This window comes from Lissotriton vulgaris, unplaced genomic scaffold (genome assembly GCF_964263255.1).
Source record: "Lissotriton vulgaris unplaced genomic scaffold, aLisVul1.2 SCAFFOLD_1178, whole genome shotgun sequence".
Classification (NCBI taxonomy): domain Eukaryota; kingdom Metazoa; phylum Chordata; class Amphibia; order Caudata; family Salamandridae; genus Lissotriton; species Lissotriton vulgaris.
Window position 1 is genome coordinate 85,368 of NW_028241612.1, and position 12,391 is coordinate 97,758.

At 48.7% G+C, this 12,391-nt stretch overlaps 1 protein-coding gene across 1 annotated transcript in view; it reads left to right on the forward strand.

Moving 5' to 3' along the window:
* Positions 1–1,935: 1,935 nt before the first annotated feature.
* Positions 1,936–12,391, forward strand: part of LOC147670603 (saoe class I histocompatibility antigen, A alpha chain-like) — a 526,786-nt gene continuing 516,330 nt past the window's right edge. Inside the window, exon 1 of the mRNA XM_086948135.1 lies at positions 1,936–2,086. Within this exon, the coding sequence (XP_086804261.1) occupies positions 2,023–2,086 (64 nt within the window). The 5' untranslated portion in view covers positions 1,936–2,022. The remainder of the gene's footprint in view (positions 2,087–12,391) is intronic.

Below are 12,391 nucleotides of genomic sequence, written 5' to 3' on the forward strand. Positions count from 1 at the left end.
ATAATTACATAACATTAAAAACAAGCATTTAAAAAGCAATAGGTCTAGCCTTTCGTTAAGTTAAAGCAATTTGCTTTGCTATACAGTACCATTAGCAAAACAAATGGCTTTAACTTAATCAAAGGCGAGACCTGTTGCATTTTCAATGCTTGTTTCTTTTTGCAGTTAGTATATAGCACGAAATCGACCAGAGGGAGAGGTTTGCACGAGCACCAGTTACATTACACAAGAACACTTGCACCATATTGTAGACACGGGGAGATGAAGTGATTTGCCCAGAAGCACAGCATGTTGAGCCAATCAATCAATCAATCAATGACATTTATAGAGCGCGCTACATACCCGTAGGGTCTCAAGGCGCTGGGGGGGGGGGGGGGGGGGGGTGCCGCTACTGCTCGAACAGCCAGGTCTTCAGCTTCTTCCTAAAGCCGACGCTGTGACTCGAACCTGATATAGTTCCAATGTCAGCAGCTCAGTAACGGCCCTTCCGCTCACAGCCACTAATAACATCCAGGGCTTCTTGGCACTTTAGAGTCAGAGCACAGGCAGCGCTCACCCAAAGGAACAAAGAGAGCGAAACAAATACAGAGAGAGGGTGAAAACCGGAGGGAGAAATAACGAATGGGTATGGGGGCGGGGGGTGACACCCCTGTGCAGACTCCTCACTGTGGTCTGCAGCCAGGACAGGTGACGGGGGCTTCTAAGAGCTGAGAAAAAGATCAGAAGGGAACTCAGAACGAAGGACAGAAGCCAGGTTCTACCTGAAGAGTGATGACGCGCAGCTGTTCTGCTTTTGATTGGTGGATTCCCACCTCAGATCTTGCTTAGTCCCTCCCTCCTCCTCCCCTCCTGGACCAAAGCCTCCGTTTCCAGGAAATCAGCCCATCTTCTTGAATAGAGGCGCTATCCGTCCGCTGGAGGCGCTAGAGCCCGCATGTGAAGGGCAACCATTCAACTCAACCGAGCTCTGTCACCCGAGCGGGGGGGGGGGGGGGCTACAGCCATTTACATCTGAGTCATCACAACACAATTTTTACTACCTCATGTATTCTTGGTTGCTCACAATTATCACTTTACCGTATGTAACGTAACGAATGCCTCTGCAATCTGTTGCTCGTGTAACGTTCTCAGTTTGTATCTTTTCTGTTCCTATTGTGAAGCGCTCTGACACCTTCGGGTAACGTCAGCGCTATATAAAATTGCATAAATAAAAAATAAATAAAAACACAGGCTTCTAAGCACTAACAGCGCTGAGGGAAGAGAAGGCGGAAAATCCGTTTTTTAACAGTTATTCTATAGCGCCACATCGGCCCAAGGGAGCGCTTTAAACGAGCACCGGTCACAGCACACAGGTCGCATTCATATATCGGACAGGGGAAGGTGAAGTGATCACCCAGAATCACAGGGTTCTGAGCGAACGCTAGAACTCGAACCTGGTACCTCAGCTCCAAAGTCGGCAGCTTTGGCCACATCGACGCATCCTCCCCACCCAATAATAGCACCGAGGGCTTCTAAGCACTTTAGAGTCTGAGCACAGGTAGCGCTCACCAAAGCCAGAAAGAAAGGGAGCAAAACAAACAAATACAGAGAGAGAGGGTCAGAATTGGAGAGGAGAATAACAAATTGATTGATTGGTTGATTAATTAATTGATTGACAAATGGGTAAAGGGGAGAGGTGTTGAAACGCCTGCGCAGACTCTTAACTGTGGTCTGCAGCCAGTATAGGCACGAGAGCTTCCAAACGCTATAAAAAAAAATCAGAGGGGGAACTCAAAAGAACAGAAAATGAAACTTCTGTCTCTTCTTTACTTTCCCTTTTAATTGCCTCATCTACTCCTCGCAGCGAGGCTCTCCTGTGAGTCATGACGCGCTGCTATTCTGCCTTCTGATTGGTGGGTTCCCTTCTTCCTCCGAGCCCTGGGGCGGGCTGAGCTCAGATCTGGAGAAGTTCTCACCAGAGCTCGGACTCACTTAAGGCTGGGAATATTGTCCCCTCTGTGACCTTACAGCCGCCCCCTCATCATGACCTGGGGTGCCCCCCTCCTCCTCCTCCTGGGGGGGCTCTGGCTGCAGCCGGCCCTGGCAGGTGAGTGACCTGTGGTGGTGGGGTGGGGACACATCGTGGGTGGGGAATAAACAGGCAGGTGGACTCCACAGGGTGTGTGAGGGCTGTGTGTGGGGATCAGTGTAACACAGGGTGAGGGCCGTGTGTGGGGATCAGTGTAACACAGGGTGAGGGCTGTGTGTGGGGATCAGTGTAACACAGGGTGAGGGCTGTGTGTGGGGATCAGTGTAACTCAGGGTGAGGGCTGTGTGTGGGGATCAGTAACACAGGGTGAGGGCTGTGTGTGGGGATCAGTAACACAGGGTGAGGGTTGTGTGTGGGGATCAGTGTAACACAGGGTGAGGGCTGTGTGTGGGGATCAGTGTAACTCAGGGTGAGGGCTGTGTGTGGGGATCAGTAACACAGGGTGAGGGCTGTGTGTGGGGATCAGTAACACAGGGTGAGGGTTGTGTGTGGGGATCAGTGTAACACAGGGTGAGGGCTGTGTGTGGGGATCAGTGTAACACAGGGTGAGGGCTGTGTGTGGGGATGAGTGTAACACAGGGTGAGGGCTGTGTGTGGGGATCAGTGTAACACGGGGTGTGGGCTGTGTGTGGGGATCAGTGTAACACGGGGTGAGGGCTGTGTGTGGGGATCAGTGTAACACGGGGTGAGGGCTGTGTGTAGGGATCAGTGTAACACGGGGTGAGAGCTGTGTGTGGGGATCAGTGTAACATGGGGTGAGGGCTGTGTGTGGGGATCAGTGTAACACAGGGTGAGGGCTGTGTGTGGGGATCAGTGTAACATGGGGTGAGGGCTGTGTGTGGGGATCAGTGTAACACAGGGTGAGGGCTGTGTGTGGGGATCAGTGTAACACAGGGTGAGGGCCGTGTGTGGGGATCAGTGTAACATGGGGTGAGGGCTGTGTGGGGATCCGTGTAACACGGGGTGAGGGCTGTGTGTGGGGATCAGTGTAACACAGAGTGAGGGCTGTGTGTGAGGATCAGTGTAACACGGGGTGAGGGTTGTGTGGGGATCCGTGTAACACGGGGTGAGGGCTGTGTGTGGGGATCAGTGTAACACAGGGTGAGGGCTGTGTGTGGGGATCAGTGTAACACAGAGTGAGGGCTGTGTGTGGGGATCAGTGTAACACAGGGTGAGGGCTGTGTGTGGGGATCAGTGTAACACAGGGTGAGGGCCGTGTGTGGGGATCAGTGTAACATGGGGTGAGGGCTGTGTGGGGATCCGTGTAACACGGGGTGAGGGCTGTGTGTGGGGATCAGTGTAACACAGAGTGAGGGCTGTGTGTGAGGATCAGTGTAACACGGGGTGAGGGTTGTGTGGGGATCCGTGTAACACGGGGTGAGGGCTGTGTGTGGGGATCAGTGTAACACAGGGTGAGGGCTGTGTGTGGGGATCAGTGTAACACAGAGTGAGGGCTGTGTGTGGGGATCAATGTAACACAGGGTGAGGGCTGTGTGTGAGGATCAGTGTAACACGGGGTGAGGGGTGTGTGTGGGGATCAGTGTAACACAGGGTGAGGGTTGTGTGTGGGGATCAGTGTAACACAGGGTGAGGGCTGTGTGTGGGGATCAGTGTAACACGGGGTGAGGGCGGTGTGTGGGGATCAGTGTAACATGGGGTGAGGGCTGTGTGTGGGGATCCATGTAACACAGGGTGAGGGCTGTGTGTGGGGATCAGTGTAACACAGGTGAGGGCTGTGTGTGGGGATCAGTGTAACACAGGGTGAGGGCTGTGTGTGGGTATCAGTGTAACACAGGGTGAGGGCTGTGTGTGGGCATCAGTGTACCACAAGGTGAGGGCTGTGTGTGGGCATCAGTGTAACACGGGGTGAGGGCTGTGTGTGGGGATCAGTGTAACACGGGGTGAGGGTTGTGTGTGGGGATCAGTGTAACACAGGGTGAGGGCTGTGTGTGGGGATCAGTGTAACACGGGGTGAGGGCGGTGTGTGGGGATCAGTGTAACATGGGGTGAGGGCTGTGTGTGGGGATCCATGTAACACAGGGTGAGGGCTGTGTGTGGGGATCAGTGTAACACAGGTGAGGGCTGTGTGTGGGGATCAGTGTAACACGGGGTGAGGGCTGTGTGGGGATCAGTGTAACACGGGGTGAGGGCTGTGTGTGGGGCTCAGTGTAACACAGGGTGAGGGCTGTGTGTGGGGATCAGTGTAACACAGGGTGAGGGGTGTGTGTGGGGATCAGTGTAACACGGGGTGAGGGCTGTGTGTGGGGATCAGTGTAACACGGGGTGAGGGCTGTGTGTGGGGATCAGTGTAACACAGGGTGAGGCTGTGTGTGGGGATCAGTGTAACACGGGGTGAGGCTGTGTGTGGGGATCAGCGTAACACAGGGTGAGGGCTGTGTGTGGGGATCAGTGTAACACGGGGTGAGGGCTGTGTGTGGGGATCAGTGTAACACGGGGTGAGGCTGTGTGTGGAGATCAGTGTAACACGGGGGAGGGCTGTGTGTGGGGATCAGTGTAACACGGGGTGAGGCTGTGTGTGGGGATCAGTGTAACACGGGGTGAGGGCTGTGTGTGGGGATCAGTAACACAGGGTGAGGGTTGTGTAAGGGGATCAGTGTAACACGGGGCGAGGGCTGTGTGTGGGGATCAGTGTAACACGGGGTGAGGGCTATGTGTGGTGATCAGTGTAACACGGGGTGAGGGCTGTGTGTGGGGATCAGTGTAACACGGGGTGAGGGCAGTGTGTGGGGGTCAGTGTAACACGGGGTGAGGGCTGTGTGTGGGGATCAGTGTAACACTGGGTGAGGGCTGTGTGTTGGGATGAGTGTAACACAGGGTGAGGGCTGTGTGTGGGGATCAGTAACACAGGGTGAGGGTTGTGTGTGGGGATCAGTGTAACACGGGGCGAGGGCTGTGTGTGGGGATCAGTGTAACACGGGGTGAGGGCTATATGTGGTGATCAGTGTAACACGGGGTGAGGGCTGTGTGTGGGGATCAGTGTAACACGGGGTGAGGGCAGTGTGTGGGGGTCAGTGTAACACGGGGTGAGGGCTGTGTGTGGGGATCAGTGTAACACGGGGAGAGGGCTGTGTGTGGGGATCAGGGTAAGAGGGTGAGGGCTGTGTGTGGGGATCAGCGTAACACAGGGTGAGGGCCGTGTGTGGGAATCAGTGTAGCACAGGGTGAGGGCTGTGTGTGGGAATCAGGGTAACACAGGGTGAGGGCCGTGTGTGGGAATCAGGGTAACACGGAGTGAGGGTTGTGTGTGGGAATCAGGGTAACACGGGGTGAGGGTTGTGTGAGGGTATCAGTGTAACACGGGGTGAGGGCTGTGTGTGGGGATCAGAGTAACACAGGGTGAGGGCTGTGTGTGGGAATCAGTGTAGCACAGGGCGAGGGCTGTGTGTGGGGTTCAGTGTAACACAGGTGAGGGCTGTGTGTGGGGATTAGTGTAACACGGGGTGAGGGCTGTGTGTGGGGATCAGTGTAACACAGGGTGAGGGCTGTGTGTGGGAATCAGTGTAACATGGGGTGAAGGCTGTGAGGGGATCAGTGTAACACGGGGTGAGGGCTGTGTGTGGGGATCAGTGTAACACGGGGTGAGGGCTGTGTGTGGGGATCAGTGTAACACGGGGTGAGGGCTGTGTGTGGGGATCAGTGTAACACAGGGTGAGGGCTGTGTGTGGGGATCAGTGTAACACAGGAGGAGGGGTGTGTGTGGGGATCAGTGTAACACAGGGTGAGGGCTGTGTGTGGGGATCAGTGTAACACAGGGTGAGGGCTGTGTGTGGAGATCAGTGTAACACAGGGTGAGGGCTGTGTGTGGGGATCAGTGTAACACAGGGTGAGGGTTGTGTGTGGGGATCAGTGTAACACGGAATGAGGGCCGTGTGTGAGGATCAGTGTAACACGGGGTGAGGGCTGTGTGTGGGGATCAGTGTAACACAGGGTGAGGGCTGTGTGTGGGCATCAGTGTAACATGGGGTGAGGGCTGTGTGTGGGCATCAGTGTAACATGGGGTGAAGGCTGTGAGGGGATCAGTGTAACACAGGGTGAGGGCTGTGTGTGGGGATCAGTGTAGCACAGGGCGAGGGCTGTGTGTGGGGTTCAGTGTAACACAGGTGAGGGCTGTGTGTGGGGATCAGAGTAACACGGGGTGAGGGCTGTGTGTGGGGATCAGTGTAACACGGGGTGAGGGCTGTGTGTGGGGATCAGTATAACATGGGGTGAGGGCTGTGTGTGGGGATCAGTATAACATGGGGTGAGGGCTGTGTGTGGGGATCAGTGTAACACAGGGTGAGGGCTGTGTGTGGGAATCAGTGTAACACAGGAGGAGGGGTGTGTGTGGGGATCAATGTAACCCGGGGTGAGGGCTGTGTGTGGGGATCAGTGTAACACAGGGTGAGGGCTGTGTGTGGGCATCAGTGTAACACAGGGTGAGGGCTGTGTGTGGGGATCAGTGTAACACAGGGTGAGGGCTGTGTGTGGGGATCAGTGTAACACGGGGTGAGGGCTGTGTGTGGGGATCAGTGTAACACGGGGTGAGGGCTGTGTGTGGGGATAAGTGTAACACGGGGTGAGGGCTGTGTGTGGGGATCAGTGTAACACAGGGTGAGGAGTGTGGCACTCCCACTCCTCGTCCTTTCGCTGCTGTCTCTTTATATCTTCCTCCGAGGACCTCCTCTCCCTCTCTCAGAATCCCTTTTCTCTTCCCCATCTTCCTTCTCACCCTCTCCTCTGATCCTAACCTGCCGTCTTGTTCTTTCCTTTCTCCCTGCTCCCCCTCATTCCCACTTTTCCCTTCTCTTCTCCCCCTTTTCCCTGACCCCTATTTTCCCGCTCTCCCATTGCACCTTAATATCTTTTGCTTTTGTAATGATCTAATCATTAGATGTATTTGTATAACCTTGTTTTCCTCTTCCTCGAAATGATCTTTCATGTAAATTTTGTAACGTTTGTAATATACTAAATGCTAAATTCCTCATGTCCTAGCCCTAAAACTGTCCCACCCTAAAACTACCACACTACCACAATCCCAGTCCCACCCACCTTGAGCCCTTCAAACTGTCCCCTACCCCCATTAACTACCTCAGCCCTCCTTGACCTGAGCCCTAAAACTGCTCCCTGCCCTACAAATGACCATGACCCCATCCTGAGTCCTAAAACCTTCCACCACCCCCAAGACCCAGCCCAAACAGCACTTACCTCCTCTCCCGATTCCCAATCATCCTATCTCTTCCTGTGATAGTCTCCAAACATCCGCTCGGAAACTAGACCGTGCATTGCCTTAACCAGGCATATGCGTTGTTAAGGCATATGTGTGGTTAAGGCAAGCGTGGTACATCTTGCAGGGAATTGGGATGCGTGGCTGAGCCCTCGTTGTTAAGGCCATTTCCCCTTCTAATTGGCCAGTGCATGCTGGGCATCACTTCCTTTTCTTTCTTTGAAGCATGGATGAAGCACAGAGTGCGTCCTCTTGATTAGTGTCCATCCGCTGATCGTGCTGTGAATGAGGTACTATTTCTCATTTCCCCTCTCACCTAACCCGTATGCCGTGTTCCTTCTTTCCCTCCCAGCCCCCCTTGTTTTGAGTGTCTGCCCCTGTCAAGCTCACTCAGCCGGCTTTGCTTGCCTGTACCCCCATTCCTTTCCACTCATTTCCCTTTCTTTGCTTGCACATCCCACCCAAAAAAAAGTAATGACGCGATACCAGCACTGGCCGCATCTTAGCATTTTATTAACTTTACTTATAGCCACGCTGCACAGCCAACACGCTGGACAACATGACTAAAAGACATTGGCAAGCCAATAGTTCCTGCATAGAGATCCATTGGCTTTGGCCATTATGACTATACAAAACAGTATATAAAATGCAAACAAGAATACATTATACACAAATCATGAAATATTTTATTTAATTTGCAAACAAAAAAGTTTAAAACATTTTTTTTAAATGGGAATAGGCAAGATTTTCAAAATGTGGTTTTATTTGTAACAGACAGTATTATGCTAGACTATTGTGCCCGTCTTTCTTCCTCTCCTTTTTTAGGTCTCACATAGACAGCGCTTACACTGTCTCTTCAAGGTATGTTGTATATATTGTGTAGGCTTGTAACCCACTCATTGCTTTCCATTTGTTTTTTTTGTTAAGTATCTTTTAGAAAGCCTTGCTTCCAGGGGTTAATCTTTCCTATTTATCCTGCCCTTTTGTGAGTTGTTCCCTCCCACAAAGCATTTCCCCATTACTTGTAGGCTTACACTTGTCCCAATTTCGCGACTGCTTTTGGAACTCCTTTTTTCTTTGTCTAAGAGCACTTCACATGAGAGCACTCATGTTTTTTCACTGCTCCGAGCTTTTCTGTAAACAGGACTGTAATTCTTGCTCTTATCTCCTTACATTTTCTGCTCATTCAATGACCGAGATCAAATGTCAGAGGCTGTTTCCCAGAGAGTGCATGTTTCCATCCTCCCACCCCCTCATTCATTGCTGCTTGTTCTCTGTTTACCGTCTACCAAATATCACACACCCATCTAGTACCAGGAAGAACAAACTAAAGCTGTTCTTTTGCACCAAACAAATGCTTAATATTTGGTTTTTAACTTTCGTCCAATTTATGCTGTCTATGGCATTTGCTATGACGCAAGAACGGTTGAGGGGAAAAAAGTGGGAGACAAATTCCCAGCAGGCTGCTCCTGTTCTCTCTGTCATCCCCGTCTGAAAAGCCATATTGCAGCACTTTCACGCTCTCTTCCCTTCGCCCCCCCCGCACGTAGGCTCGTGGAGAAAAAAGAAAAAATATCTCCCAGCCTGACTAGAAAATCAGCCTAATTTCCTTAGTAACCACAGCTGCGGCTAGAGCAGAAACTAAGTCGGGCTGGCCCTCCAATACACACATATGAGCCTTTGTAAATCCAAATAAATGCAGGGAAAGGGTTGCCTTTTGGAGCAAAAAAAATAACGTGTAGGAAGGGGCGAATGTTTTGTGCAGGCCATGTTTCTACTCTCAACGGCACTTCCTCACCCCACCTCTTGGCCTTTGCTGTAAATGTATTATGTTGGTTCTTGCCATAGTTCTCAATGATCCTTAGTCTTAGTATTTCTCTGTTCTAGAGTTAGTATGCTGACTTTCTACATTCTATGTTCTGCTGTTAGTCAGTTGTGAAGATTGGTCAGCAGGCATTGGGTATTACTTTTGCTGTACTCCTGATTAAACTCATAACTGTTCCTCCTTAACTCATTAAAGTCTGGACTCTTCATCTACAACAATTTTGGCCACGATTTTGTCTGTCCTACATCGGAGAGAGTTGTTTAATCAGATACATGCAAATTTAGTGCATGTTTTGTGTCAGCAGAGATATCCGACAAGAAACAAACCCAGTGATTTCCTCCTCCTTTCAAATGGTGAGGAGTCAAGTATCGGAGGGTGTTTTGGTCGATTTCAGACCTAAGGAATTTAAATTATCTAGAAGATTGCATCGCAACGCCTTACCTGTATGTAGTGCGCGATCTCCTAGCAACGCTCGAGTGTTCCTTCTGCAACGGAAAGCTTACACTTTTCAACCCGGATGACGATGTGCCAATGTGACGCATCACGTTGACCTCTACGCGCGCTCCTGGCCTCGTTTTCATCTAGCGGCAATTTTCAATGTTGATTTCATATTTATGCCGATCAGTTTCAGCGATTTTTATCGGAGTTTGCACAATTCTCTACATTTTGGGATAAATTCATCTCTCGAGTGCTGTGCATGAGGTAACTTTATCTTGAATATTTTGTTTATTCATTTTGATCGGAAATTCGAGGTGGAAAGCGTTTAATTTACCTGTTTACTGTGGCAAAGTGAGAGTATTTATTTGGTCATAATACAAGAGTATATTTTCATAATTTAACTAAAATATGGCACAACAAATTAATGTCACTCTTCCTTCTCCATTTTTAAATGAACCCAGAAATCCTTTCATTTCATGGGAGGACTGGCATATCATATTGGATAATTATTTGGAGGTACTTGATGGGCAGGAGTTCTCTGCAAAGAGGAAAAAAGCTATCCTTTTAAGTACTTTGGGCAAGGTAGGACAAAGGATTTTTAGATTTTTACCGATTGCCTTGCAAGCTAATGGCCAGGCCATGCCTGATGAGTACAAGGAAGCTATTTCAAGGCTGGAAGTCCGATTCTCTAAAGAGGAGAACCTTGCTATGAATCATTAAAATTTTATACGGAAAAGCAAAAGGTGGAGGAGTCTATTGATAATTTTGTTGCACGTTTAAGAGAACTTTCCATCAAGTGCAGATTTGGAGCTATGAGTGATGAACTTATTCGTGATCAGTTGATTGTGCAGTGCAACAATCGCAAGATTCAAGAGAGATTGTGGGTAGCAAAAAATCCAACATTAAAAACGGCTACAGAACAAGCAAAAGTGATTGAAGAGTCTGAAAAGTGTATAAAGGTTATTGAAAATTCAAAGAAAAAGAACATGGAACAAGAAATGTCAGAAGTTTCTGAGAAGGAATGTGACTGTGATGTTGAGCATAGTGTAGATGACTCAGTGGCTGTTGTTAAAAACAAATTTAAGACCAATGTCAAAAAGAGTATCTCCACTAATAAGTTTTGTACAAGGTGTGGGAGTAACTCTCATTCTTCAGGGGCTAGGTTCTGTTTTGCAGCCAATAAGGAGGGTCAAGTGTGGTCGTCTTGGTCACTTCTCAAAAATGTGCAAGACAAAAAATAAACAAAAGGTTGCTGTAGTGCAAGATTACATGGAAAATTATCCGTCTGTGAGGAACAAACTTTTACTAGTTAATGATGTTGTCAATGTTGATGACAAAAGACAAAATAGGCCTAAAGCTATCTTTAGGATAGATGGGTGTGAAGTTTCACTCATGGTGGACACTGGTTCATGCTACACTATTATTCCTCAGTCCACATGTAAAGAGTTGTGGGATAACACGCCTTTACTACAGAGTGACATTTCTCCTAAGGGGTTCCAGGTAGAGACCATAGATATTGTGGGGTATTTTGAGTCTGACATAATCTTTAAAAATAGATCTACTCATGGTAAGGTATATGTATCATTTGATGTTCCTCCGATCTTGGGGTGGATCCATCAATATGATTTGTACATTATCATTAACCCAAGAGCACGTGACTAAGTCAAGGGTTTGGAGGATTTTCCTACTCAGTTAGAGGACATCTCTGTCAAGACTATTCTTAATGAATTCTCTTCTATGTTCAAAAATGAGTTAGGTGAATTAAAGGGTTATTCTCATCTTATAAAACTAAAAGACAATTGTCTACCTGCTCAGCACAAAATGAAAAGGATTCATTTAGCTATTAGGCATGATGTGGAAATTTTGATTTCAGAGATGTTACAGAGTGGAGTCATAGAACCGGTGGAAGGCTCTTCATGGGATTCTCCGGTCGTGATTTCTAAAAAATCTGATGGAAAATTGAGTTTTTGTGTTGACCTTAGGTCCTTGACTAAATGTGTCATCGCTGACACGTTTCCCTTGCCAAATATAGGCGAATTGGTCTCCACTCTTGATGGTGCTAGATTTTTCCCTAAACTGGACCTCAAGAGTGCTTACCATCAAATTAAATTACACGACACTTGCAAACACTTAACTGCTTTCGTCACCACTGAAGGGATTTTCCAATTTTCATGTCTTCCCTTTGGCCTCATTTCAGTGGCCAGTGTATTCCAGTGCATGGTTTCAGAAATTTTTAAAGGGTTAAAAAAAGTTGTTTACTTTCAGGACGACATACTGGTTTTTGGTAATTCTGTTTTTGACCACAATCATGTGTTAAAAGAGGTTTTGCATAGAATTTGTGATGCTGGTCTTACATTGCGTAAGGAAAAAATGTGGCTTTCTCGTGGAACAAATTATGTATTTGGGTCATGAGATCTATGCCCTTGGTATCAAGCCAAATAAGGATCTTTTGTTAGCTATTTGTGCAGCTCCTCATCCTGTGGATAAGGACCAACGTAGGTCATTTATGGGGCTAATAGAGTATTACTCTAAATTTGAAAAAAAACTTCTCAGAGAAAACCATTTGTTTGAGGGCCCTTCTCAAGAAAGGGTGCAAGTTTGTCTAGTGTTCAGAGCATGACTACCTTTAATCAAATCAAAGATGATATTTGTGTGGCCAATGTGTTGGCACCTTTTGATACCAAGCGTGTCTCTATACTTCTGGTTGATGCGAGTGCAGTTGGTTTGGGTGCAGTGCTTTTACAAAGATATGGGTCAGAGGAACGTCCTATTGCTTTTGCTTCAAGGACTTTGTCAGTGTCTGAACAGAATTATAGTGTGATAGAGAAAGAGGCTTTGGCAGCTGTTTGGGGTGCACACTATTTTCGCACATACT